The sequence below is a fragment of the Eubalaena glacialis genome, chromosome 8, assembly GCF_028564815.1.
Source record: "Eubalaena glacialis isolate mEubGla1 chromosome 8, mEubGla1.1.hap2.+ XY, whole genome shotgun sequence".
Classification (NCBI taxonomy): Eukaryota; Metazoa; Chordata; class Mammalia; order Artiodactyla; family Balaenidae; genus Eubalaena; species Eubalaena glacialis.
In genome coordinates, this window is record NC_083723.1 from 14,278,917 (window position 1) to 14,305,703 (window position 26,787).

General features: G+C 42.1%; 2 protein-coding genes across 3 annotated transcripts in view; one reads left to right on the plus strand and one right to left on the minus strand.

The window, feature by feature from the left end:
• The window catches only part of POU6F2 (POU class 6 homeobox 2), a 456,556-nt gene that overhangs the window by 88,196 nt on the left and 341,573 nt on the right, over positions 1–26,787 (minus strand). The window lies entirely within an intron of this gene.
• LOC133097012 (ADP-ribosylation factor-like protein 6-interacting protein 1) lies at positions 20,007–21,089 on the plus strand. Its single transcript, XM_061199015.1, has 2 exons — positions 20,007–20,762; positions 20,970–21,089. Exons 1-2 carry the CDS (start codon positions 20,007–20,009, stop codon positions 21,087–21,089), a joined length of 876 nt encoding a protein of 291 aa, XP_061054998.1.

Here is a 26,787-nt window from a genome sequence, read left to right on the forward strand (position 1 = left end):
TCATCAGCCAAATCGCCTATTTCCTCAACATCTTCTTGGAATATTCTCTGCATCTTTTTGCGCCAGGAGAAATCTGCCTCTCCCCTGAGGACACTGCTTCCCTGAAGACCTCTTATGTGGTGGCTGTTATCTACCCATTGCCAGTGTCTCCGGGCCTGGAGGGGGGGGGGTGGATGCTTGCTTGTCATTGGTGGTCTCCCTCCCATCTCCTTGAAAATCCCAGGTTTGAAGCTCATGCCCTCACACTATCCCACTTGTTACTCTTTGTTGCAATAATCTATAAGTAACCCCACCTCATTACTTCAAATTTTTGCTCCTGGATCTTTGCTACTCTCTGTGGAATTAAAACTGCTGTGGTGTGTGTGTGTGTGTGTGTGTGTCTATAACTTTTACATCCTCTTTTTATATCCTCTGATACCCTAGCCTCTTAGCTGTTAGACTTGCTCTCCTCTAATGAGCATGTTCTTCACCCCACCCCAGCCATCCCCCTGAAAGTCACGCTCTACGATTTTCAATAACCACACCTCTTCCATCATCTCAATTACAAGCATCTTACTCTCTAGCTTCTCCCTCAGATGTTTCTAGTACTTCAAATTTTAACAGCTCTTTAGTCTCCCTGGAATCAGTAATCCATGGATCCTATCACTGTTATATTGTCCCTCACTTCCCCACCTTTAGTCCTTCCTTTTTCATTGAGCTTAGATTTCATGATCTAACTCTCTACCTACTCTGTGCCAATGCCCACACAGCTGAACTTGACTGGAGAAAACCTCACGACTGCGCTGACCGGCCTCACTTTAAATACAAAACAATGAACCTCAAGTAGACAGACCCTGGGTACCACCTAGCAACCCTATGGCATTTCCCTATCAGATCACTCTCCCACCCCCTAAAAGGACCATCTTCCATCTTCTCATTTCTCTTCAGCCCTCCAGCACTTGCTTCTCCATTCTTATTCTCAGCTGTTGACCTTGATCTTTATTTCACTGACAGGAAAATCAATCAGGAGAGAACGTCTACACCTTTTCACTGCTGCATATACCCACCCATAGCATCTATGACTGGGTTTTATCTACCTGTGTTTTGTTTGTATGAACCAGCACACTAAGCTCCTTTCCAAAGATAACCCTCCACTAATGCAATAGAGCCTTTGCCTCTGGCCCAGTCAAGAACATCTCTGATTTGTTCCATCAAAACTTCCCCCTCTCCTGGATCACTACCATCTGCATAAAAATTTGGAGTTTCCGTTTCCATCTTTAAAAAACCAACCTATCTTGACCCCACCCCCCCTCCAGGTAGTGAACCTTTGTCTGCTTCCTTTCTGAGCAAAATGCCTGGAAAGGACTGTCTCTTCTTTTTTTTTTTTTAATTTAAGTTATTTTATTACAAAAATTTATACAAAATAAACCATAAACACAACAGTTAAAAATAAAATTTAGGGGCTTCCCTGGTGGTGCAGTGGTTGAGAATCTGCCTGCCAATGCAGGGGACACGGGTTCGAGCCCTAGTCTGGGAAGATCCCACATGCCGCGGAGCAACTAGGCCCGTGAGCCACAACTACTGAGCCTGCGCGTCTGGAGCCTGTGCTCCGCAACAAGAGAGGCCGCGATAGTGAGAGGCCCGCGCACCGCGATGAAGAGTGGCCCCCGCTTGCCACAACTAGAGGAAGCCCTCGCACAGAAACGAAGACCCAACACAGCCAAAAATAAAATAAATAAATAAAATTTAAAAATAAAATAAAATAAAATAAAATAAAATTTAAACAGAATTAAGCCAGTCCATAAAACATTTCAAATGAAAAAGTAATAATAAAAACCTAATCAGCTTGTTTAAATTATTCATCTTTAGATATATTATGCTTATTTCCTAGACTTAAAACAGTGATCTCCATTACACTTTAAGTTAGGCTGTGAAAAACCTATCTGTGTACACAACCTTGTATGTAAATAAGATTTTAATTGTCTCTTGATACCATCTCAGAAACCGAGTCTCATTTAAGTAATTTGGTGTTTGGTTAGATTATTTCAGGTAGCTTTTATATTCTGGATTTATGATTTTGTTAACAAATACGCAAAGACTTTGGTGATCACTTTGCAAGTATTTGTTAATCCTTGAGTTTAAGAATCTGTCTTTTAAAAATAATATTTAATACTTCACAGCCTCACTAAGTGTAATGGGTTGTCTATTCTTTTTTTTTTAAGTTTTTTTTTTTTTTAATGTGGACCATTTTAAAGTCTTTATTGAATTTGTTACAATATTGCTTCTCTTTTATGTTTTGGTTTTTTGGCCATGAGGCATGTGGGATCCTAGCTCCCCGACCAGGGATCGAACCCGCACCCCCTGCACTGGAAGACAAAGTCTTAACCACTGGACCGCCAGGGAAGTCCCTGGGTTGTCTATGCTTGATGTCTCCAATTCTTCTTCTTTTAAATCTACTTTAATCACTCCAGTTCATGGGCACCACTCCACTGAAGCTCTTGCCAAGGGCACTCCTTACCTCCAGGTGCCGCTCTCATGTTAATTCTCAGCTCTCCTCTGACATGATCTATCAAAACTAGTGGACACAGAGATCACTCCCTTCTTGAAGCACCTGATTTACTTTGGCTTCCAGGCACCGCCTTTTCCTCCCTCACTGGCCCCTCTTCCTAGTGTCCATGCCAATTTCTCTTTCTCCACAGGAACTCTTAATGCTGGGGTGCTTCAGGGCCCAGGGCTGGAACCTCTTTCCAATCTCTGATCACTCTCTGGGTGATCTTACCAGGCTTTAATACCAGCAGTAGACAATGAACTCTCAACTTTACATCTCCAGCATGGACCTCTCTCCAGAACTTGATAACCCAGCTGCTTCCTCAACATTTCCTCTCAAACGTTTAGTGGTCTCTGAAATATCACCTGTCCAAAACTGACATGCTAAAGACAAAACGTGTACCCAAACCTACTCTTTGCATAGCCTTCCCATCTCAAGAAATGGGGAACGTCACACCTCCGGTCAAAATTAGTGGAGACGACTTAGACTCTTGCCTTTAACTTCTTTTTAAAATTTTTAGGCCACACTGCGCGGCATGTGGGATCTTAGCTCCCTGACCAGGGATCGAGCCTGTGCCCCCTGCTCTGGAAGCACAGAGTCTTAACCCCTGGACCGCCAGGGAAGTCCCCTCTTATGTTTTTCTTATGCCGCAAAACCAATCCATCAGCAAATCTTGTCCGCTCTTCCTTCAAAACATATGCAGAATCTGATTACTCCTCACCATTGCCACCACCTCCAACCTGTTTCTGCTCTTTGACGCCCAAAGTCGATTCTCTTCATTGCATCAATTGGGCTTCCTGTTGTTCTCAGAGGGATAGCTCAATTCCTGACAGTGACCTACAAGACCCAAGATGGTCCGGCTCCTGCTTCTTCTATGCCCCCTTTGCCGATCTGGCTTGAGCCTTGCTGCCCATTCTGTTCACCCCTGAATTTGCCCAGCATCCTCCTACCTCAGGGCTCTGCACTCATTCCCCCACCCCACCCCTGGAGGGTGCTCTCTCCATTTGTTGGCAAGTTATCTCCCTGACGAGTCTCTGTGCCAATAGAGATGCCTTCTCTGATCAACCTATGTCAAATAATACCCCCTCTCTAGCACTTTCTTTCCCTTCAACCCCATTTATTATTCCCCCAAAGCAGTTATCAATGTTTGATATACTGTATAAGTGTCTATTTTATTTTTTTATTTGTATGTACCACTGATTCCTGCACTAGCTCTAAGAATGGTGCTTGACATCTGTAGACATACATCTGCAGACATACATCGGCAGACATACATACATACATACTCACAGAGACATACACACATATTGTACGCAGACAAACATAATTGTTGAACAAATGAATGCGTGACTCAAAGGATTAAAACGGCATCAGAAATCTAACATGGAACCTGAAAAAAAAAGTCCCCAGATGAGAAGGTCTGGGCCAGTTTGCCATAGACTCCTCTGTGAATCTCAGGAGCCCATGAATGCTTCTGATTTTGCTCTTCCTCTAAGCAGATGGGCCCAGAAAAGAGGGGCCTGGCAAAGGGACCCTGGCAGGTTTACTCTGGGGCCCCTCAACCCTTATATGCATTGGAATCAATGTTTTCATTTCTTCCTCTCCCCGCTCCCTTTTTTTTCCCTGGAAGTTGCCAGCTTTCAGTAGGAAATCAAAAGGCATTGTCTAAATGTATGCTAAGTTTTGGTCTGGACTGGAAACTGCAAGATGTATTTTAGTGGAGGGTGTTTTTTGAGCAATTTAAGGCTAGATTATAATTTGGTTTGGATTTACTGAAACAGCAGCTCTGCACTTCCAGACAAGGGACAGCAAAGACTTCTGTAGAAATGTGGGCTGAATGAACTGAGCCACAATCTCAGACATTGCCAGCAGGCGTTGACACCAAAAGGGGGTCTGGCACCTGTCCTGCGTGGCCGGCTGCTTTGTCCACTGGCAGCGTGTGAGGGACACACTGTCTCTAGGTGTGCTGCAGGCTCCTCCCCAGTATCTGGCCCACTCGCTTCTGCAAACAACCTCAGGTCTTCTCTGAAACCAGAGCTCAAAAATTTGTGGGTGCTCTTTCTTCAGACTCCAGAACTTGCAGTTTTCCCATGACCTCTTCAAACTGTGAGTGGGGCGAAGGTGGGAGAGAAACACAGCTTTTCATGCTGTTTCCTGGCTCTCACAATAAGTTACACAAAAAAGGGAAAGAACAAACTTTAAAATGTTTTTTGAACTGTCATTTGATGATGTGTTCTGTCATCTTCAGAAAATAGGTACATGTTACTACCACGTTAGGGAGAAAATAAGTTAAATAAAAATTTCCAGCAGCGAGCCTGAAGGCATCATATTGTCACTCAATAACCTGTTTCTGAAAAATCCCAAATGCATTTTAGTAGGTCTGCAAGCTTTCAACTTTCTGGATCACATACCATATGCAGAACACCCAAAAGAAACAGTCAAACTGCTACATTCTAATTTAGACACCGAAAAGTAAATCTTCTATTGTTTTTGAAGGTAAAAAAATGACAGCCTTGCTGCTTCTCCTGAAAACTTATCTATAATTATGCTTCGCGGTGGAAAGAAGATAACATACTTGTTGTGCACAACACTTGAGTTTTGAAAGCTACTTTTGATTAATTCATTCATATTTTTTATCAGTAGGTCAAGAAGTCTGCTTTTCAGACCTTGCATCCACATTTATGCAGCAAATCTTGTTTTATAAGACACATCAGGGCTGAGCACAGGGAAATCACCACATACAAATAGTAAGTTTTACAGTGAGGGCTTCATTGGATTAAAATCTTTGGCCTCTTTGTGGATGTTCGTTCCTCTTGAATTTCTAAGTTCTCTCAAGGCCAAGAGAAAAATCCAGACTCTTTCTACCCCTCAGACTCTTCTTGCATCTGAGAAATCCTGAGGGGTCAGATCTGGTCGGGCTCTCGTGTTTACCCACAATGCAGAATTGGATGCCTTAGCAGGGTCTCCAAAGGCAACATCGTTGTCATGGAACAGACCTGTGAGTGGCCATTGAACTCAATCATCAAAGGAGAGGGAGAAAATGACAGAACTGAGATTCCCTGAGAGACTATTACCTTCTAGGTGCTGAAAGGTGCTTTATCTATATTATCTAATCAAATAAGTCTCATTTAAGACAAATGAGTACGCCATGTAATATTTATAGCGCACAAAGTCTCAGAATGTTTACACGACTTCAAAGTTTCTTCTCTTTCTACTTTAAACTGTATGCCTGAAGTTTACAGAAATTGTTTACATTTGATGCTTCTATTTTCTTTGTTTTAACAACTGTGTGTGGCTTGTATCTCATCTCTCTTTCTCTATAAGAATTCATTAAGTATATAGGCATACCTTGTTTCATTGTGCTTTGCAGATATTGTGCTTTTTTACAAATTGAAGGTTTGTGGCAACCCCACTTCAAGCAAGTCTATCTGCGCCAATTTTTTTTTCCAATAGCATCTACTCACTTTGTGTCTGTGTGTCACATTTTGGTGATTTTCACAATATGTAAAACGTTTTCATTATTATTATATTTGTTATGAGCGATCTGTGATCAGTGATCTTTGGTGTTACTACTATGACTTGCTGAAGGCTCAGATGATGGTTAGCATTTTTTAGCAACATTTAATTAAGGTATATACATTGACTTTTTAGACATATGCTGTTGTACACTTAATAGACTACAGTATAGTGTAAATATAACTTTTATATACACTGGGAAACCAAAATATTTGTGTGGCTTGCTTTATCGAGATATTTGCTATCTGTGGTGGTCTAGAACCAAACCCACACTATCTCCAAGGTATGTCTGTATTCATTAGAAAGTCTTTACCTAATACTAGGTAACTAATATTAATTAACAAAATCCTAATTAATAGGGGTGGTAAATCTCAAAAGAGACACTTCCCCTTGGTTAATATTTCACATGTACTTTAACAGTAGGAAGATACTATCTAAAAAAGCAACTCTAAATAAGGATGTTAACTAACCCCTTGAAAAATACCTCAATACTCCACTGTGAACAAACCTTGCACGTAAAATGTAGAAATCCTCTGTGTTGCACTTGGAATCTGATAAATATTTATTATCAATGTTGTTTGCTTTTAATCTATTCAGGATATCATTTCTCCAGCTTCTTAGTAGTTAAACAAAAATGGCATTTACATTACAATATTGCTTGCCAACAATCTCATTTTCTGGTTTAGTCAGCAGCCTTTCATGCTTGATTAGTCTTTAATTATACAAATACCTACATATTAAAAAAAGTTTTCTTTTTTCCATACTTTGAGCGTGTAATTATTTTCTCTTGCATGCAATAACCTTTAATTTTAGGATTAAGCAACTGATTATTTTTAGTATGGATGGGCCTTTTCAAGTGTTAAAGCAAATTTAGTTATTGTATTATGAGAAAAATTAACTTTGGGAAACCTCTCATCAGTGCATTGACAGCACTCTGACCAGCTGTGATAGAAAGTACTGGGTATATGGAAAGATAAAGCAAGACTTCATTCCTGCAGTTTTTTTTCCTGTTTCTCTCTAGGAAATGAGATAATTTAAGCAGTTAAAGCCTGCAATATGCCCATTTTCCCATTTCCATAAATTAGGGCTGAGAGAGCATGTTTTACAGAAAAATACTTTAATACAAAAGCTTTTTGAAGTTCTAGTAGGGAAAACAACAGAGTGCAAACTTTTATAATCAAAGATTTTTCTCCACAGAATGTTTAAAAATATACGAGTATCTCTTTGGGTTAGATGCTGTTTCTCTCTACACGCCGTGCCTAATACTTGGGGCCAATGAGAAGGCCAAACATCAATAAGACTTAGAAGTGGTACCTCCCTTTCTAAAACCAAACAGCATAGATGGGGAAAATCCTTTCTATACTGCCTGACACATTGCTGGACACTTATTCCATATTAGATTCCCTCTCTCTCTCCTCTCATACTAAACCCAGGAAAAAATCATCCATTTCCTTATGGGAGTCATCTCCAGGAGTAAACCAATCTGAGAACTTCATGGCATTCAAATAGCCACATTAAATATGGACCATGTTCTAGGTTCTGTATTAGGCATGAAGGACACAGAGGTGGATAAGATGCACAGATGCATTAAACCAAGCCTAACGCAGTTAGACTTTAGTCTGTGTTTAAAGGACTGCCAGGGCAGTCCAGTGGTTAAGACTCCGCGTTTCCAGTGCAAGGGGCACAGGTTTGATCCCTGGTTGGGGAACTAAGATCCTGCATGCTGCACAGCACGGCCAAAAAAATAAAATAAAATACAGGGGCAGAGAAGGCTGTTTTAAATAGAAAATTCAAATAAAGAATAAACCACTATTGGTTAAAATCTATTAAAAAAATAAAGCACTGCCAAGAAGATATTTTAACTTTCCTCCATCATTTATTCCAAGGTTTAACTCAGCTGGTGATGAAAGCATCTTCCTCTCATACCCAGTTTTTATACAGAAGTACATTTCCTTTCATCCTTTTCTCAGTGTTGACCACAGAATCTGAGTTGGACAGGACCATCAAGCTCACGTACTGAAACGCAATGCTCTTCTCATTCCTGATTCCTTGTATTTAATCTATAATTTTTTTCTCTCTGGAGAATGTTTATAATGATGTGCTTGAAAAGGTCTTTTTCCATTTATTAGGTTATGCATTCAGTGGGACTTTCAAAGAGGTGACATCCTTCAAATCTGAGAAATTTTCTTGAAATTTTTTTTTTTTTTTGGTATTTCATCTCTATTTTTTTTTTTCTGTTCTGTTGGTTAGAAGTTGGACCTCCTATTCTCCCCCTGCTAGTCCCTCCCTGTTTTACTTACTTGTTCTTTCTTTTTTTTCCCACTTCTTTGTCCTTCTGTTCTTTATCCTGAGAGATTTTCTTTTTGAAACCTTCTATTGAACTTTAAAATTTCTGCTATAATTATTTTAATTATTACCTAAATGTTCTTTGAATTGTTTTCTCATTGTTCCTTGTGTGTAGCACCTATTCTGTGTTTTGTAGATGCACCGTCTTCTCTATGAATATTCTCTAGGATACTAATTTTGAAGTTTTTATATAGTTTTTCTCCTTCCTGTGTTGTCTCTATTTTCTATGAATTCCTTTTCCCCCCAGTCTGTTTTGGTTTGGTTTCTGAGTTCAGACAAAGGCATTTCTGAAATATTGAGTCATTCTTTGTTGTCTTTTCATATATAAGAATAACGCAGGGACCTGGCTATGTTTTTGGAGATATTGATAACTGAGTCTTTGCTCTCTGATTAGCTATGTAGTTTCTCCCAAGAAGAATCCACCAATTACCGGGGGTGGGAGGGAGTGACGTAGGGAGATGGTGAGATGCCTGCACATTTGAACACCTATGTATAGATCTGAGTGGCCCAACGAAGCCAAGTCTCATTATTCGGGATGTAACTTTCCCTTGATGCCCTGCTCATCAGTAAGGACTCCACCCCAGCATACAGCCATGTCTACGTCTCCACGTCTAGACTGGCTCATTCAGTTTCTCACGCATTAAACTGCTGGAGAGATAGCTGCCTGTCTCCTTGAATTGGGGAGGGAGCTGAGGATCTCAGTGTTCATCATACAGTCATTAACCAATCCCTCTGTTTTCCCCAACATGCTCTTCCGCCCTCATCTTTCACAACAGCGGGTGTCTCCAACCCCCAAGACTTTTGAGGGCTCCAGAGCTGCCTTGCTTCTTTCTCATCGTGTCTCTCGCAGGCCCTTGGTATTTAGCTTTCTCTGCTTAGTTAACTCCTCCTCCTGCTTTTCCAAAAGCTTGTCCACTGTTGTCTTTTCTCCACTTCTCTTTGCCCTTATAGATTTATACGATTAAAAACATTTTTCCCTTGGTATCATTGTAGTGGGGTTTCAGGAGCATATAGAGATAAATGTACTCAGTGTATTTAATCTACCCCAATTGAAGAGGAAGTCCTCCCATTTTTTTCTTTTTGAGAATTGGAAAGATCTTTTCTATTTTTGGTTTTCTAGTACATTTTCTAGTCTTTATAACCCCTCAGATATTAACAACTATCTTCAGTTACTTAATCTTTCAGTTGAAAAATCTGTTTCTTAAGCTATTGTGTCTTAACCCATCAACCCCTTTTCTGTGTACTGCCCCTGAGCCTTAACTAATCTATCTTGATCTAATACATTGTTCACGATTCTATAAAGCAGGCGTTCTCAAACTTCGCTGATCATCAAAGTCACTGGCTCTACCCCCAAAGACTCTGATTTTGTAGTTCTTAGGTTGGGTGAGGGTAATCTCCATTATTAAAGAATCCCTGGGTGATTAAAACTTTTTTCTTTAATTTTTTCTCATGGAAAAATTTAAACAATATAAAAGAAGACATAATAGTATAATTAACTCCCATGGACACATCACCCAGCTTGAATAATGACCAACTCATGGTCAGTCTTCTTTCATCTACACCCACCCAACAACCCCACCCGTATACTATTTTTGCTCCCATATCCTTTTAGAAGAAATTGCAGACATCCTGTTATTTCATTTGTAAGTATTTCAGTATGTATCTTCAAAAGACATTCTTAAAAATAAGACTACAGGGGCTTCCCTGGTGGCTCAGTGGTTGAGAACCTGCCTGCCAATGCAGGGGACACGGGTTCGAGCCCTGGTCTGGGAAGATCCCACATGCCGCGGAGCAGCTGGGCCCGTGAGCCACAGCTACTGAGCCTGCGCGTCTGGAGCCTGTGCTCCGCAACAAGAGAGGCCGCGATAATGAGAGGCCCGTGCACCGCAATGAAGAGTGGCCCCCGCTTGTCGCAACTAGAGAAAGCCCTCGCACAGAAACGAAGACCCAACACAGCCATAAATAAATACATAAATAAATAAAATTTAAAAAAAAATAATAATAAGACTACACACCACCATCACACCTAAAAATATTAAAAATAATTCCTTAACATCATTAGATTTCCAGTCAGTGGTCACATTTCCAATTGTCTCATAAATGTCATTCTTTTTGCTTTTAACAATTTGCTTGAATTGTAATCTAAACAAAGCCCACATAATGAAATTGGTTTCTGTGTCTTTTGATCTACAGGTTCAATCCTCCGGACCTTCCTCCCTCTCTCTCTCTCTCTCTCTCTCTCTCTTTTTTCTTACTATTTATTTGTTGAAGGAATCTCCCCATGGGGTTTTGATGTGTGGCCAAGCTGGGAATCAGGACTGCTCTGAAGCACCCTCAGGAGCCACCCAGAAGGAGAAAGGCTGGAGCAATCAGTGTTCTGGACCCCTCACCTTTGTTTATGAAACCTGTACCCCTCCTTCTCCATGTCACCTGCAAACCGTTTAATAACATTGCATTTTTGGCTCTTGTTCACCTTGAGATTTAAAAAAAATCATTAGTTCTGCTTTCATATGTATGCATGATTTCTTTTCCTCTCCTTACAATATATGTGTTTATCCTTCTTGAGCATCATCTTTTTCGGGGTTGGGGAGCCTCTCTGTTCTAAATTATAGTTCTGCAAGCATGGCGCTGGGCACCTCAGCCAGGATCCAAGAACAATCCCATTAGGTTTTTCCAAATCATTTGGAGGAAGAAGGTGTCTCCTATGGCCCTTCATCCAAGGACTTTCTTGTCTCATGTAGGATCACATTTTGAAAACTTATTAGTTAAGTTGTCAAGTAGCAAGAAGACAATATATTTATAAGAACTACTAGTTCCATATTCTCAGTAAATTAAGAAGACATCCAAGTGTCTTAGCTTTTGTGGCGTGTAGTGGAGTAAAATCAGGCGGGAGGCAGCTTGGGTAAACGCTGGAGGTGGCCTAGTGAGCATGACTTGGGATAAGTTGCCCAAATAACTTACTGTCCCAAATAGGACCGTTCTGAGAATGGAATGGTTGCTATTAGTAACTGCACTGGACAGACAGATTGACGCAGAAATTCTCCTGGTTAAAATGGCATGTGTGGTCTCCCAGGTTGGAGCCAGACAGACTCAAATCCCAGCTCCATCTCTGACAAGTTCCCAGCTTCTCTGAGTCTTGGTTTCCTTATGCCTGTAAGTGATTGCCAGGCAAAGTAGGAAAACACATACAAAACACCTAGCACTGCGCCTTGAATGTATTGAATGCTCAACAGTGTTTTTATTTTGTAAATCAGGTCATCATTTTTCTACTGGGAGATTCTGTAGGTATTTGTCCACTCTACCAGTGGGGCTGGGGGCAGCCAGAGTGTGTCACATGACAGTCTCCGGTATCCAGCGTTGGGGGCCTGAGGTGCACCCACAGTGAGAGATCCACTTTCTTTGTCCTTGGTCTTTCTGCTTTGTAATACTTCTATGCTTTGAAAAATATGATTTAACTCACAGATCAGTCAGATCTATAAAATATTAAGAAGGACGTGGAGCTCTACAGCCCACGATTCCTCTGACCAGGGCCCCATGGACCCGGCTCCTGGCCTGCCGCTCCCAGGCCTTCTCCTCTGTCTATTATATTCTGAATATCAAGAACCATCATGCATTGTTGACATGATGGGGCAAAGGAAACAAAAGATTAATTAGAAAATGGTCCTTGCTTTGTTCCTCCCAAATGAAAGAAGCCGATTTCAAGCAGTCTAAATGAAGCCTGCATTTCCCAAAGCCCATTGAGAAGATAGTGCAAAGAAAAATAGGGTGCAAACAATTGCAAAGGAATCACAGTCATAATAAAATCTATTTATTTATGGCCCTTACTCTATGTGCTAGGCATTGTCCTAAATATAAAAATAAATAGGTAACATTTCTTTCATTAGGAATTGTTATCTTCATCGAGTCATTCTGCAAATAAATTTAAGATAGCCAGGTCACAGGCACTTACAGATTTGTGAAATGGATAACTGTTAAACGAGAAATCATCGCTTACCACAATTATTGACAGTCCTGGGATGTACGAAGGTGTGACTTAGTGTCTGTTCTTAAGGGGCTTATAATTCAAGCAAGATAACAAATTTGTCCATTAAAAAAAAGAAAAAAAAACCCAAAAAACCCAAACGACTGAAACTGCACAGGCTAAGTGCGCATCATGTGAGTTCAGAGAACAGAGCAAGTATCGAGCGCTGGGCAAGCATGGGCGCTTCGGAGAAGGGGTAGGAGGTGATGGGAACCAGGAGGGACCCGGTGAGAAGAGCGGGCGCTCCTGGCAATGGGCCCAGCACCCACAGAGCCAGGCAGGTGGCTGCACGGGCGCACCAGGCACTGGAAGAGGCTGAGGGCAGTGGAGGGAGGAGGGAGATGGCTGAAGAGTAGACAGAGCACCCAGGCTGAGAAGACCAAAAGAGGGCCTTGAGCACGAGGGTGCTGAGAGCAGAGGGTTCTTTTAGGAAGGTTCGCTTGCTGGTGCTTTGCAAGGTGGATTGGATCAGGGAGAAACCAGAATCATGAAGAGCAGATCAGGGAAAAGGCGGGGCCAGACCAGGTGGGAGAATGGAGGAAAGTTCCAGGCCCCTTGGACGTGGAGCTCTACAGCCCACGATTCCTCCGACCAGGGCCCCGGGGACCCGGCTCCTGGCCTGCCGCTCCCGGGGACAAGGCTTTTTCCCAGGGTAAATCCTCCAGGAACCGCAATCAGTCCGTTCATCAGTGCGGGGCCCCGTGCTTCCTTCCAACCATTTTCTCCCTCCCTCTTTCCCTTTCTCTTTAGAATTCTCTCTCCATTTTGGATGGGATAACTTAGTCAGCTTTTAATACATTATTTTGTTTCTCAGTTTAATCGATTTGTTAAACTCTTCATTTGGTGTGCGTTTTCAGCCGCCTGGGTAGTGGTATAATGCTGAATCTTGAATTCCCCTGCAATGTGTGTGTGTGTGTGGTGCAGCCGGGGTTGGCATTAGTGTTTTGGTCTTTTTAGACCGTTGGGGAGGACGTTTAGCATTCAGGAGCTCATCCCAGTATGTTGGGATGCTGATAAATCTGCTTCCCGAGCTATTATACATCTAAGAATTCCCACCTCTGTCCCCCTGCAGAGCTAGGTCTTTCAAAGAAGTGTTTTTCAAATTCTTCTGACCTTGCCCCATAGTAAGAAATACTTTTAACAACCCAAGTCAACACATACATACAAAAATATATATGTGAATAAATCTCTCTCTTCTCTCTATATCTATTTATCTATGTCTGTATGTAACTCTATGTATGTCTATGTGTATATAATTTAAACAGAAGTCCCCTTATATGTATATAATTTAAACAGAAGCCCCCCCCCCTTTTTTTTTTTACAAAATTCTGGTTACAAACTACTAAACCAATATAATAATCATTCAAAATATGGTTATTATATCCTTCCCCAATCTGGGCATGTGGTCCCACCTGAATCTTCATTAGGAACCACAGAAAGGTCCAGAAGGTGCAGCCTCTTGAGTGCCAAGGCCACCTTGTCTTCTATGACTGCCTATCTCCCTCATTTACAAAATGTACCAGATTCATTCCTGATGGAATGGAGAAAGGATTGGGGGCCTTTTCAGACTGGAGATAAAAGGGTATAAGCACCTAGCCCAGGGATGAATAAATGGGATTTGGACAACCCATCATAGGGTCAAAGAGGAAGGTCTTACTGCTAACTACTGACTGGGGAGAAGGCCTCCTACCCCTGTTCCTTCCCAGTCACCTCTGTTTTAAGATGATTTCCCCCAGGTAGGCTGATCTAGTTCCTTGATCAAGCAGAACTGGTTGGAGAGAGGTCCTACATTGCTCCTAAAATCTAACCTTCGATCATTTCCATGGAATGTCTAGACTAGGGTGTGCTTTAGGGCCCCTTCTTTGTATAGCTGATAGGGAGATGGGTGTTGTAAGCACTGCATGAGTCACAGCTCAGTGTCAGGGCAAGACATTGGAAAGAATCTGGACTCTCTGATACATTTTCTTAAAAAGAAGTTGTATATTCCATCCCCACCCAGAACACACGGCATGGGGTAAAGTGGTGTTTATTTTAAAATTAGAATACCAGGACCATACCCTACTGGGAACAATGAGCTCTTACAGGCAGGCTGGGTTTCTTCCTCCTCTGTTGTGACACTTTAGATTATTTCAATCCACGCCGGAGTCGTAGAGGCAGGTTGGCAAGGAGATTTTTCTAAAGGTTTTTTTCTCCTGGCTTAGAGCCAAAGGTTTCGTCCTCTGACCTTTTGATTCCCGTTCTGCATCTAATCCATGTCAGGTCACCACAAGTAAAACTAAAAGGAGGTTAAGTGGAAAAACCAAAAGCCAAAATCCCAGCAAGCACAAAGCCCCAAGCCTGTGGGCTCAGTTTTAGAAGCTCATCATTTTGAAATAGTGGGATCGCTGGGGTAAAAGACTAGTTCTCGTTTACCCCCCGCACCACCCCCATTTGTTTGGTGCCTGATTTGTTTCTAGTTGCAGCAGGGAGGTCAGAGCAAGCCAGGAAAATGAATGGAATCAGCCTCCTGCCGGGCAGCCTGGAGCGGGCGGGTGTTACGGATCAGCATAAAGCCGGCTCCCTTTCCTGGGCCGGGGCCGATGTAACTCACTGGAGTGGCAAATTACATCAGACCTACAGCTGTAACCCGACATTATGATTAATTTGATCAGTAATTTCTCCTGTTTTTCATTTTAATCGGTGTGACTATTCTGCTGTGGCAGGTCTTTCAGATCTAATTAAGATAAATTTCCGAGTAAAAGACTTGGCAGACTTTCCGAGTCAAATCCAGGCATCAAGTGTGAAGACCTGCCGTCCCAGTCAATCACCTTTGGGGAGGGCCGTGCGGCATCCAGCCATCACCCATTCACACTTAAGCAAATTCATAATCTCCAGCACTGCTTAGTCATTCTCTCAAAACGTCCCAGGCAGAAAAGGAAAGAAAGGAAAGCCCCAGACAATGTCATTTCTCACTCTGTGCTCACACGCCACTGATTTGCCCAGACTACATGCATAACCCTGTAAGTGGACCCTTGACTGAATCCCTGAGTTGGTGTTTCTGAAAAAGATTTTAAATATATATGTGCATATGTATGTACCAAAGAAACACAGAGATGTCTACACACAAATATGGAACACGCATACATATAACTGAAGATTTAAAGTCTACAGGGACTTCCCTGGCGGTCTAGTGGTTAAGACTCCTCACTTACACCGCAGGGGGCGTGCGTTCAATCCCTGGTTGGGGAACTCAGATCTGGCATGCTGCGCAGTGCGGCCAAAAAGAAAAACAAAACAAAAACAAGATTTAAAGTCTACATACACACATAGAGTCTAATGCAAGCCCACAACCAGCCATGTGTTGGATGCACAATGGCAGGGTTTAAGGGTGTATTTTCCCCATTTGTTTTCTTTTAGGTCAACCCATGCATTCATATATGCGTCCTAAGGCTAGTGGCTGATATTTGTACAAGTTCAGGTAGGTCTCTGTTCCTTGAAGATGAAGATGTTAATGAGCAGGACCTGCCTGTTCGATCAGGCAGACATTGGGCTGGTGTCTGAGTTACTGGAAATACAAGATGACACTTACAGGAAATACAAAACGACAGGCAAGAACTTCAGAAGGGTGGATGTTTTTGAAGACTTATCTCGCATTTACGAAGAAAACACTGCCTCACCATGAGGGCACAGCTCCCAATTATCATAAAGCAAATTCTCCATTCTAACAGGAATGGCCATCTCGGAAAACAAACGTGGCTGGAGTGAAGATGCTGAATTTGAACGTCATTTTGTACACATTCCCACACCCCTGATTAAGAGCGTCGAGAAGTTTTACGAGCTGCACTATAGGATTTTTCACCAGCAACTACATTCTGACTCTGTGTCTGAATGATTTTTGCCACCTGTTTTGCACGTAGCTTGGCTTTTGCTCTTGAAAAAGTGTATTGAAATGATGATGGAAGAGGAGACTCCCTCCCCCTCTTCTGAGGCAGACAGTCTCAAGGGCACTTTCATGGCTGCGTGAAAGACGGTGGCAGGAAAGTAGGTAGCTGTGATCTTTGTATCTGGTTATGTAGCAAGGCGATCTAGGGTCTAAAAACTGGAATAAGACCTTCTGACTTCTCACAGAGATCCTGTCGGCTATCTCAGCTCTAAGGTAGTTAGTGGCCACAGACAACTTTCATCTCTTCGTACTTGAGTTTCAACTTGGTGGAAATGCTTTCAACAAATCTAGTGTATTTACTAAATAAAGAGAAGATGTGGCTGAGTCCTCACCCCCAACCTCAGAGTTACTGGTTCTTGAGCCATGTAAGATCAAGACTGAGATCAGGAAAAAAGACCAAGACAAGAAAGTAAGAGTCTTTCTGCCACCAGGGCATCTACCTCCATCTTCATCTGCAAGGAGAGAAATCATTATGTGATTTAAGTGAGATCTCTTTTTTTTTTTTTTAAATTTTATTTATTTTATTTATTTATTTTTGGCAGTGTTGGGTCTTCGTTTCTGTGCAAGGGCTTTCTCTAGTTGTGGCAAGCGGGGGCCACTCTTCATCGCGGTGCGCGGGCCTCTCACTGTCGCGGCCTCTCTTGTTGCGGAGCACAAGCTCCAGACGCGCAGGCTCAGTAGTTGTGGCTCACGGGCCCAGTTGCTCCGCGGTATGTGGGATCTTCCCAGACCAGGGCTCGAACCCGTGTCCCCTGCACTGGCAGGCAGATTCTCAACCACTGTGCCACCAGGGAAGCCCGTGAGATCTCTTTTGAAAGATGGACATGCCACAGTGAGAAAAAGACTACAAAGAGGCAGATTCGCACAGTGGACAAGGTTTTAGGTCAGGTAGACCTTGGTTTGAATCTCGTCTCTCATAGGTCCTTCCCCCTAACTTTCTCATCTGTGAAATGGCGCTAGTGGGGCCTCAAAAGTTCACGGAGTAGAGCTTTGCTACTCAAGATATGGGCGAGGGACCAAGATATGGCATCAGCATCACCTGGGAGGTGGTTGGAAATGCAGACTCTGGGGTGGGCTCTTTGCCCCAGAGCTACCGAATCAGAGTCTACATTTGTCAAGGTCCCAGGGGGATTCATATGTAAGGAAAGCTTGAAAAGTCCTAGTATAGATTAGATGAGTCAACATTTTAACAGCAGTTGGAACATCTAACAAGCTCTCAATCAGCAGCAGTTGTTCTTGTTAGGAGAGAATGTTAAACATTCTGAAAGGATTCTGCATTTCCCCTGTTACAATTTGAGTATCAGATGTGAATCACCAGGTTTGAGATTCTTCTGCAAATACTGGCTAATAACCCAACTTCAGAATTGGGAAGAGGCTCTAGTGTAGTGGATAACTATATATATATACACATACAGATATGGTTGTTTTCATTCCATGATGGACTGTGAATCTGGGGAGGGGCAGGGCAGAAGTAACACGGGTTTATTCTTTTGAGAAATGACCTAATTTTATTGTATCACAGAAGCAAAGTTAGCGCCAACTCATGCAGCCAACAGATTTGGTAAAAAGCATTTTGTATAAACAAGAGGGAGGAATTTGCTCTTTTAGAAATGAACAATTGGGAGCCTATTTATTGATATAAGACCACAGGCAGTTGTCCTGAACCCTGGCCCCAGACTGGAATCTCCTGGGGAACTTAAAAAAAAACGCTCTTACCCACGCTTCGCCCCGCTCAGGTTCAATCACAATCTCTGGGTGGGACCCAGGCATCGGTATTCTTAAAAAACTCCTCAGGTAATCCCAATGTGCATCCAATGCAGAGAGCCACTGGCATTGAATTTGGAAATTGTCTTTTGGGAAAGAAAGTAAAGGATGGAACAAAATACAGTGGGTGGTGTGGGCATGGCCCCAGCTATTTGTAGATGGTGTGGCTTGGGTGAGTCCAAAAGAGGGAGGGAGTCAAGCAAGGCAATGAGATGATGGGCCCCTGGGGCCTAGAAAATATTTGGTTATACGGGGTCTTTCTGGTATGAAGACCCCCACTTCATCACTTAAGGAGAGTCACTAGCAATGAAAATGGTGTGCAGGTTGTACCTTGAAGATGCTTAAAATGAATCCACTGTGATTGTTACATGCAGGGAGCTTGGAAAATACCCCATCTTTGCTTTCTGCCTTTAATAACTTTCTGCCTTGTCCAGGTTGGTTCCAAGGACCATTTGGTTTTTGCCCTAAATTGTTCAAATTCCTTCCATGGGGTGCAGAATACTGCAGGTGATAACTACTCCAAGGAATGCTACTTTTTAGAACCTTAGACAAGAGCACAAGATTATTTTCCCTCTGATTGAAAATATAGACATTTCCAAGCCAGCCAGGCTCAGGAGACCTTTCCTTGGGGGAAGTGAGAGGATTTCTCTGAAATCTCATCCTCTGTGAAGCCTTCAACATTGCTTTGCTCTCTTTAAATGCCACATTCATAACCTCCCAGTGCAAAGGACAAAGAGTTCAACAAAGAGCAGCCAGCCTCTGGGAGGGTATGGAGTCCAGCTGAGAAAAAGAAGGAGATCCCTAACTTTACTTCCTTTTTATGTCAGTTAAATATTTTCTGGTGTAGAAAACTAAGTGGTGGCACCAGGCGGATCCCTGTCAAATGACAGTTCAGACAAAATGTATCGGGTTGGAAAGGTTGCATTGATTGGAGCCCAACTGGGCCTTCAGACACTAGTTCCCAGAAGAGAGCTGTCAGCATACAAATGCACCACTGCATTCATCTGTGGCCTTGCAGGCATCCCCACTGTGTGGCTGACAACACGGAATTGCCCTTTCCCGTGGATGGCCACTCTGAGGGGCATCTGAACTTTTGCCACACGGGCTCCTCTTATGCATGAAAAAAGAGACTCTGGAACTGGTCTTCTCAATATGGCGCCTTTCTCTATCTTATCTCTGCACTCTTAGGGCCCCAGCACTGGCGTCTGAAGCCAGAATGCCCAATTTACTTCTCAACAGTGGGGAATGAAAGAGAAGGAAAACACCAGTGCCTTGGAGGGTCTGTTTTTTTTTTTTTTTTTCTTTTAAATAGGAAACAGAAAAAGAGCCAGGATAAGAGCTTTATAACTATGAGAATGCCGCACAGACAAGGGGTTTTGACAGCCTGGTACCCTAGAGGACTTAGTCCTGGCTACAGATTTTAGACTGACTTGACCTGTTGTTTGGAATCCAACCCCTCTTAAAACACAGGGGTGGAGATCAAGGTTGTCAGGGTATTGGGGGCTCTCCTGACTCCTGGAAGTTCCTCAGTCACAAGCAGGAAGGGTGGAGATGAGGATTAGATTTGTGGATTTTTCCATGATGTTCTAGGTAAGGAAATGCAAGGTTATTTTAGTTGTGCGGATTGTACAATAGAGAAGGAAGCCTTAGAGCAGAGGTTGCTGAAGGAATTTCCCATGGGATATTAATCAGTGTTATATGAAAAAAAAAAGGTTCAGTAGTTACATAAGTTTGGGAATTTCTTGGTTAAATAATGTTAACTAGACATCTTTACTACAGGATGTCTTTTAGCTTTTAGTATTCTAATATTCATCAAGATATACCCAGGAGGCTAGGGTTGTCGTGAGTGGCTCTGAGGAAGGCCAGTTCTGGGGGCGTCTTGGGCTCGCTGAGGGGGCACCTTGGGAACGATGGCGGAAGGAGATAATCGCAGCACCAACCTGCTGGCCGCAGGGACTGCAAGTCTGGAAGAGCAGCTGCAAGGATGGGGAGAAGTGATGCTAACGGCAGATAAAGTCCTCCGATGGGAAAGAGCCTGGTTTCCACCTGCCATCATGGGTGTGGTTTCTTTGGTGTTTCTGACTATCTACTATCTAGATCCATCCATTCTGTCAGGTGTTTCCTGTTTTGTTATGTTTTTGTGCTTGGCTGACTACCTTGTTCCCACTCTAGTGCCTAGAATTTTTGGCTCCAATAAATGGACCACTGAGCAACAGCAGAGAGTCCATGAAATTTGCAGCAATCTAGTAAAAACTCGACGCAGAGCTGTGGGCTGGTGGAAACGCCTCCTTACGCTAAAGGAAGAAAAGCCTAAAACGTACTTCATGACCATGATCATTTCTCTTGCTGCGGTTGCTTGGGTGGGACAGCAAGTCCACAACATCCTTCTCACCCACCTAAGAGTGACTTTCTTACTCTTGCTTCCTGGACTAAACCAACACGGAATCATTTCGAAGTACATTGGAATGGCCGAAAGAGAGAGAAACAAGCTTCTCAAACAAAAAGAAAAGAAAATGAATAATGCGTCTGCTTTATTCAGTGTGATTAATGGCATATACATTGTCCTTGGGGACAGTGTCTGTTATGCTGTCTGGATACTAAAATGTTACAGATGTAGCTCTTTGCTGTCCCTCATTCTGCCCTTAGTAGAAATTCCGACTTGCCAAGTAAGGCTTTATGCCCAGTGTCTTCACGGGTGTGTTCTCATCAGCTGGCCTTACATGGACAACTCATTCATCATTACCACTTGTCTTGGTTTTTCTCACCCAGGGTTAACTGAACTCTTACTTTTAAAATAATATAGTGGTGAACTTCATCCTTTAGTACAGTTAACAGTGGCTTGGGAGAACTGTTCAAGTTGATCTTTGCTTTAGCTGGATACAAGATCGTGGTCTGTGACTACAGGAAGCTGCTTCCACGCTCTGCTTAAACAACTGTCTGGCTTCGTGAATACAGAAACCAAGTTTACCACTTTTGATGAAGAGACCAGTTAAGATTCATTCCTCATTCTGTTTCGATACTGTGGGAGAAGAATCCTCGAGGAATACAATGAAACTAACTTCATGGCCTAGTATGTGTTGGCTCCTCCCTTGTGCAGAATTTAGCAATTTGTTGGAAACATTGATCCTTCCTCCCAAATGGGGAATCTGACAGGCTTAGAACTCTTGTTCCCTTGCACTTCAACTTGAAGTTGGTACATCCTTAAAGGCTTTTTAGTAGCAGGCTTACACAAGATGGTATTTAGGATTTTTAGCATACTTTTAATTTCAGATTTTCAGCTAACTGAAACTAAAGTACAGAATAGGTTAAGAGTCATGTCTATGACCTTCACTCCAAGACCAGCCAATAAAGAACAAAACTCATCCTGCGTTTAGTCAAGATTCATTTCAGTAGAAAATCCTACTAGTTTTTTCAAGACCAGAATAAGCCTTTAAAGGTAAGCCTTAAGATTCTCATTTTATGGTAACACTGGCTGCTTTTGGTCCCAATAGATGGAGTAGTTGAAATCTGTAGGAATGAACCTCTGAGGGCTGGAACTGTGACATATTTGGGAACAGTTCTTAAACTGATTAACTAGCTGTAATATAGTTTTGTGAATTTATTGCACTGATGCTGTAAAACCTGGACCTTGTGGTATATCTGTTCCTAAATAAGTGTTGTTTTCTCCCCTTCAATATTGCTGTAAACAGTGGCACTCATGTAGCACATGTTTGACTTTTCTTTTTTAAGGTTTTGTATACAAACTACCGTAATTTACATGTGTTGCCTCATTGTAAATAAGCTTGTCTTCCTAGCTGGATTTTTGTGTGTATGTGTGTTCTACCAATTAACTACTTTTGCAGTTTTAATCCTGTATTATTTCTTCTACTTTGTTTTGTGTAAAAGGGGAAAAATAAAAAAGCTGGAATCCCCCCCCCCAAAAAAAAGATATACCCAGGAGCAGCATACACTGTGCAACAGCTATCTATCTATCTATCTATCATCTATCTATCTATCATCTATCTATCACCTATCTATCTATCACTATCCATCCATCCATCCATCCATCCATCCATCCATCCATCTACCTATTTACCAACTATGGAATCCATTTTCAATAAAATCTCTTTGGACTAGCATTTTGTGGAAGACACTTTGAGAAATGTTGCCTTAGAAAATGCTGGAAGCCAAATAAGGAAAAAAAAAAATTTCACCACCAACCCAAATGAACATTGCAGAGAGGGTAAAATATAAACGGAGGTGCTCTGAGGCCTAACAACGACGCTGAGGAAGCTGTTTCAACTTTCTAACACTCTTATTTCCTTGAATCTGAATGAAGATGATTTTTGCCTCTTCTGGGTTGTTGAGAGGAGAAAATGAGAGGCTGAAGTCCTTAGAGAGTATAAGATACCGTTGAAAAATGCTAATGATTATTAGAACTGTGAACCAATGAGGCCAAATGCATGAAATAATATATATAAGAATGCACTTTGTAAATTTCAAAACACACTGCAAATATTAGCCAAATAGCATCAGGAGTATCTCTTGGGTCCTGCATATGTGTCGTGGGTAACGGTGTTTTACATACATAGTTCTTTCTTCCCGCATAATTCAAACCACCTTATTTGTGTTATTTCATAAATAGACTGTAAAGCTGGAACGGACTTAAAGATTATCTACTATAAACTTTCCATGTAATAAGTGACACACCGAGTCCCAGAGATTAGGTGACTTGCCCAAGGTCACACAGCTAGTGAGGGGTAGAACCAGCAACACCAAGATTCTTCCTGTTTACTCACACACTAAAATGCACAACTTTGGGAATTTAGAAGGAAATAGGAGATTTTGGTTCTTATTTATATTGATGAAGAAAGTGAGGTTCTGTGGGTTGAAGTGAGAATCCTTTAATCTCCACACGTCTGCTAGGCCTTTGTGCAGCCGTGACCTGTAGGCATGAGCTCTACCCTCCCTCTGCTAAGTCCCCCTCCTCGGAAATCCTCCAAACCTCTCTGATGCGACAAAACTCAAGTGTCATTATTAGCCACATTCTAGCTTGTAAGGGGTTTCACGTAGCGTACCGTGCATAATTTTGTGGTGTACACGTGCATTATAAATCCCATGACTATTTGCTTTTTGTTCAACTTCAAGTGGGTCTCTTTGTCTCATAGTCCTCCTTGGATTATAATATCTATAGTCAAGGAAGGCAAGAGGCAGGCAGGATATTGATGTTTTTTGTGGGCCAGCTATTAGGAACTGAATTAGATACTCTCATACAAATCATCTGATTTAATCCTCACATCGACCCTTCAACCAATGAGGAAACTGAGGCTTGGAAGGATGGGCTGATCTCACCTAACTGCCCAGCAGAACCAGCATCTGAGCCCAGGTCTGTCTTGCTTCTAAAGACCATGCTTGGTACTTCCCTGGCGGTACAGCAGTTAAGAGTCCGCCCTGCAGCGTGGGGGACACATGTTCAATCCCTGGTCGGGGAACTAGGATCCCTCATGCTGTGGGGCAGCTGAGCCCACGCACCGCAACTACTGAGCACATGAGCCACAGCTAGAGAGGCCGCATGCCACAACTACTGAGTCCTCACACCACAACTAGAGAGAAGCCCACGCCACAACAAAGAGCCTGTGCACTGCAACTAAGACCCGAGGCAGCCAAAAATAAATAAATAAATAAATATTAAAAAAAAAAAAGATCACGCTTGCCCTATGGCATTATGCTGTTCTGCAAACCTTCCTTAAGGCCACAGTGCACCCCATAGGTGCTTAATAAATGCAGATAATGGCAAAAGTGCTTTCTTTACAATCTGGAGAATATTCACTTGCAAGCCTATACTTTGGGAGTCAATTTAAAAGCCTGTGGACTTTTAAAAACTACAGTGAGATGTCACCTCACACCAGTCAGAATGGTCATCATCAAAAAATCTATAAACAATAAAAGCTGGAGAGGGTGTGGAGAAAAGAGAACTCTCCTACACTGTTGGTGGGAATGTAAACTGGTACAGCTACTATGGAAAACAGTATGGAAGTTCCTTAAAAAACTAAAAATAGAGCTACTGTATGATCCAGCAATCCCACTCCTGGGTATATATCCGGAGAAAAACATGGATCGAAAGGATACACGCACCCCAACATTCAGAGCAGCACTGTTTACAATAGCCAAGACATTGAAGCAACATAAATATCCATCGACAGATGAATGGGTAAGGAAGATGTGGTACATATATACAATGGAATATTACTCAGCCATTAAAAAGAATGAAATATTGCCATTTGCAGCTACATGGATGGACCTGGAGATTATCATGAAGTGATAGTAAGTGAAGTAAGTCAGACAGAGAAAGACAAATATCATATGATTTCACTTATATGCGGAATCTAAAAACATGATACAAATGAACTTATTTACAAAACAGAAACAGACTCACAGACTTAGAGAATGAACTTACCAGGGGGAAGGGTGGGGAGGAGGGATAGACTGAGAGTTTGGGACTGACATGCACGCACTGCTATATTTAAAAGAGATAACCAACAAGGACCTACTGTATAGCACAGGGAACTCTGCTCAATATTCTGTAAAAGCCTAAATGGGAAAAGAATTTGAAAAAGAATAGATACATGTATATGTAAAAAAATAATAAAATAAACTACAAAAAAAAAAGCCTGTGGAAAATTTACCTCAAGCTTATAGGGAATGAATCGAGGCTAAACTACAAGAAATAACACTTGATCATGAAAGCCCAAGAATATTGTATTAAGTTAACATAAATACTGGCTATGTCTTGCTTATTCAGAGCGAAATGCCAGCCAGCACATTTTGGGCAGCTCACATTGCCACTAAAACCTGTATCTATGCACATGCAGGCAAAACTGTTTCAGAAGCATTCTGAACTAGACTTTAGGATAAGCTTATCAGCTACATCCAACAGACAGTGAAGGAACCCAAGCTGGGTGTGTGGCTCCAGGCTCACCACTAAACTTGCTGCAGACAAGCCAGGGATCTGCCCCACTGTCGCGATCAGAGTGGTGCTGTTTACTTGAGAAGGTGTAACTTGCCATGTTCAAATGCTGCAGGAATCTTTCCACGGCCCCTTTTGAGTCTGGCATCCTTTCCATCTATTGCTACTTGATGTGAGCTTCCAAAGTCAGTGGTGTGAACATACCACCTTCTTTGCTAAACCCCTTTCTACATGATTTGACTAATCTATGGAGCAGTAGCCAGGAATGGTACACCTAGACAATAACAAAGAAGTACCACAGTATATAAGTATATACTTGGTAAACTAATTTTTCCCCCTGCCACTCTCAAAGCAATATAAACTTTGCTGTTCCTCCTGGATCTCAAATGCTTGTAATAAATTCTTTGAAATGTCAGTAATGTTGAACTGAGGGGTTTTTTTTTAAAGGAGATTTTCTTTCTTTCATAAAAGGAAAAATTGTCCCTTGCCGAGAATGTAGCTAAATATGTTTTGTTTATTTCATTCAGGGCTGAATACGGTTGGATAAAGGGACTCCCGTTTCTCACCCGACCTCTTGCTGAATGAGGGAATCATGAATGAAGCCCTCCATTTACTGGATAGTCAAATAAACAGAAATAAATTCATACTCTTTCATATCTGTAGTATAATTAACATTTGCTTAACAAATGTATAGCCTACAAAGCATTTTCATTAGTATGTTATATTTAATCTTCATGAGCACTCTCTGGGCTTGGATGGATTTTCTCATCCATAATAATGACATTTCCTTTGGCTAAGAGGAAGACTTACTCACTCCCTGTGAACAATTCCAGTTTTTAAAAGGTCCTCATGGCCTGGGTTGCTCTGGGAGAATGTTGTCTACATAGTAATACTTCTGTCATTTTCACCAAATTTACTTAATCTCATAAACCATATATTAGTTCAGTGAAAAATATCAGCCAAAGAAGTTTTTTGACTGTCATAACATTTCAATTCAATAAAAAGTGATTGGTTTATTAGACCTGTACAATACACAGGAGGATGGGTTTCTATGGCACCTCCGTGTCCCAATCCATTATCCAACATGCACTTGTTTTTCTACTGTGCAAAATTTGGTACGATTTTCAAGTTCAACTAGAAAGTGGCATCCAACACCTGGCTGAAATTTCCAGTGGACAGAATGCCATTGACCTTGGAGAGTATTTGCTAAGTAAATCATTTACACAGCCGGTAGGCAAGCTGAGACAAGTGAGGAACTCATCTCAGGCACAAAATTTAAGGGCGTTGGGTTTCCCTGGTGGCGCAGTGGTTAAGAATCCGCCTGCCAATGCAGGGGACACGGGTTCGAACCCTGGTCCGGGAAGATCCCACATGCCGCGGAGCAACTAAGCCCGTGCGCCACAACTACTGAGCCTGTGTGCCACAACTATTGAAGCCTGTACACCCAGAGCCTATGCTCTGCAACAAGAGAAGCCACCGCAATGAGAAGCCTGCGCACCACAACAAAGAGTAGCCCCCGCTCGCCACAACTAGAGAAAGCTCACAAGCAGCAACAAAGACCCAATGCAGACAAAAATAAGTAAGTAAATAAATAAATAAATATGCAATTAAAAAACAAATTTAAGGGCGTGCCCCAAATTTAAGGGCGTGCCCCCCACACATTGATCAAGATGAATAACATCTAATGCGATATTTTAAAAAAATCAAAATGAATGCAAAAAATTCATAACCAACAAAATCAGTGT

Excerpts from the sequence above, each read along its gene's own strand:
- LOC133097012 (XM_061199015.1), top strand. The coding sequence starts at position 20,007 with ATGGCGGAAGGAGATAATCGCAGCACCAACCTGCTGGCCGCAGGGACT. Across the intron at positions 20,763-20,969 it reads TAGAAATTCCGACTTGCCAA|CTGGATACAAGATCGTGGTC; the intron begins GTAAGGCTTTAT and ends TCTTTGCTTTAG.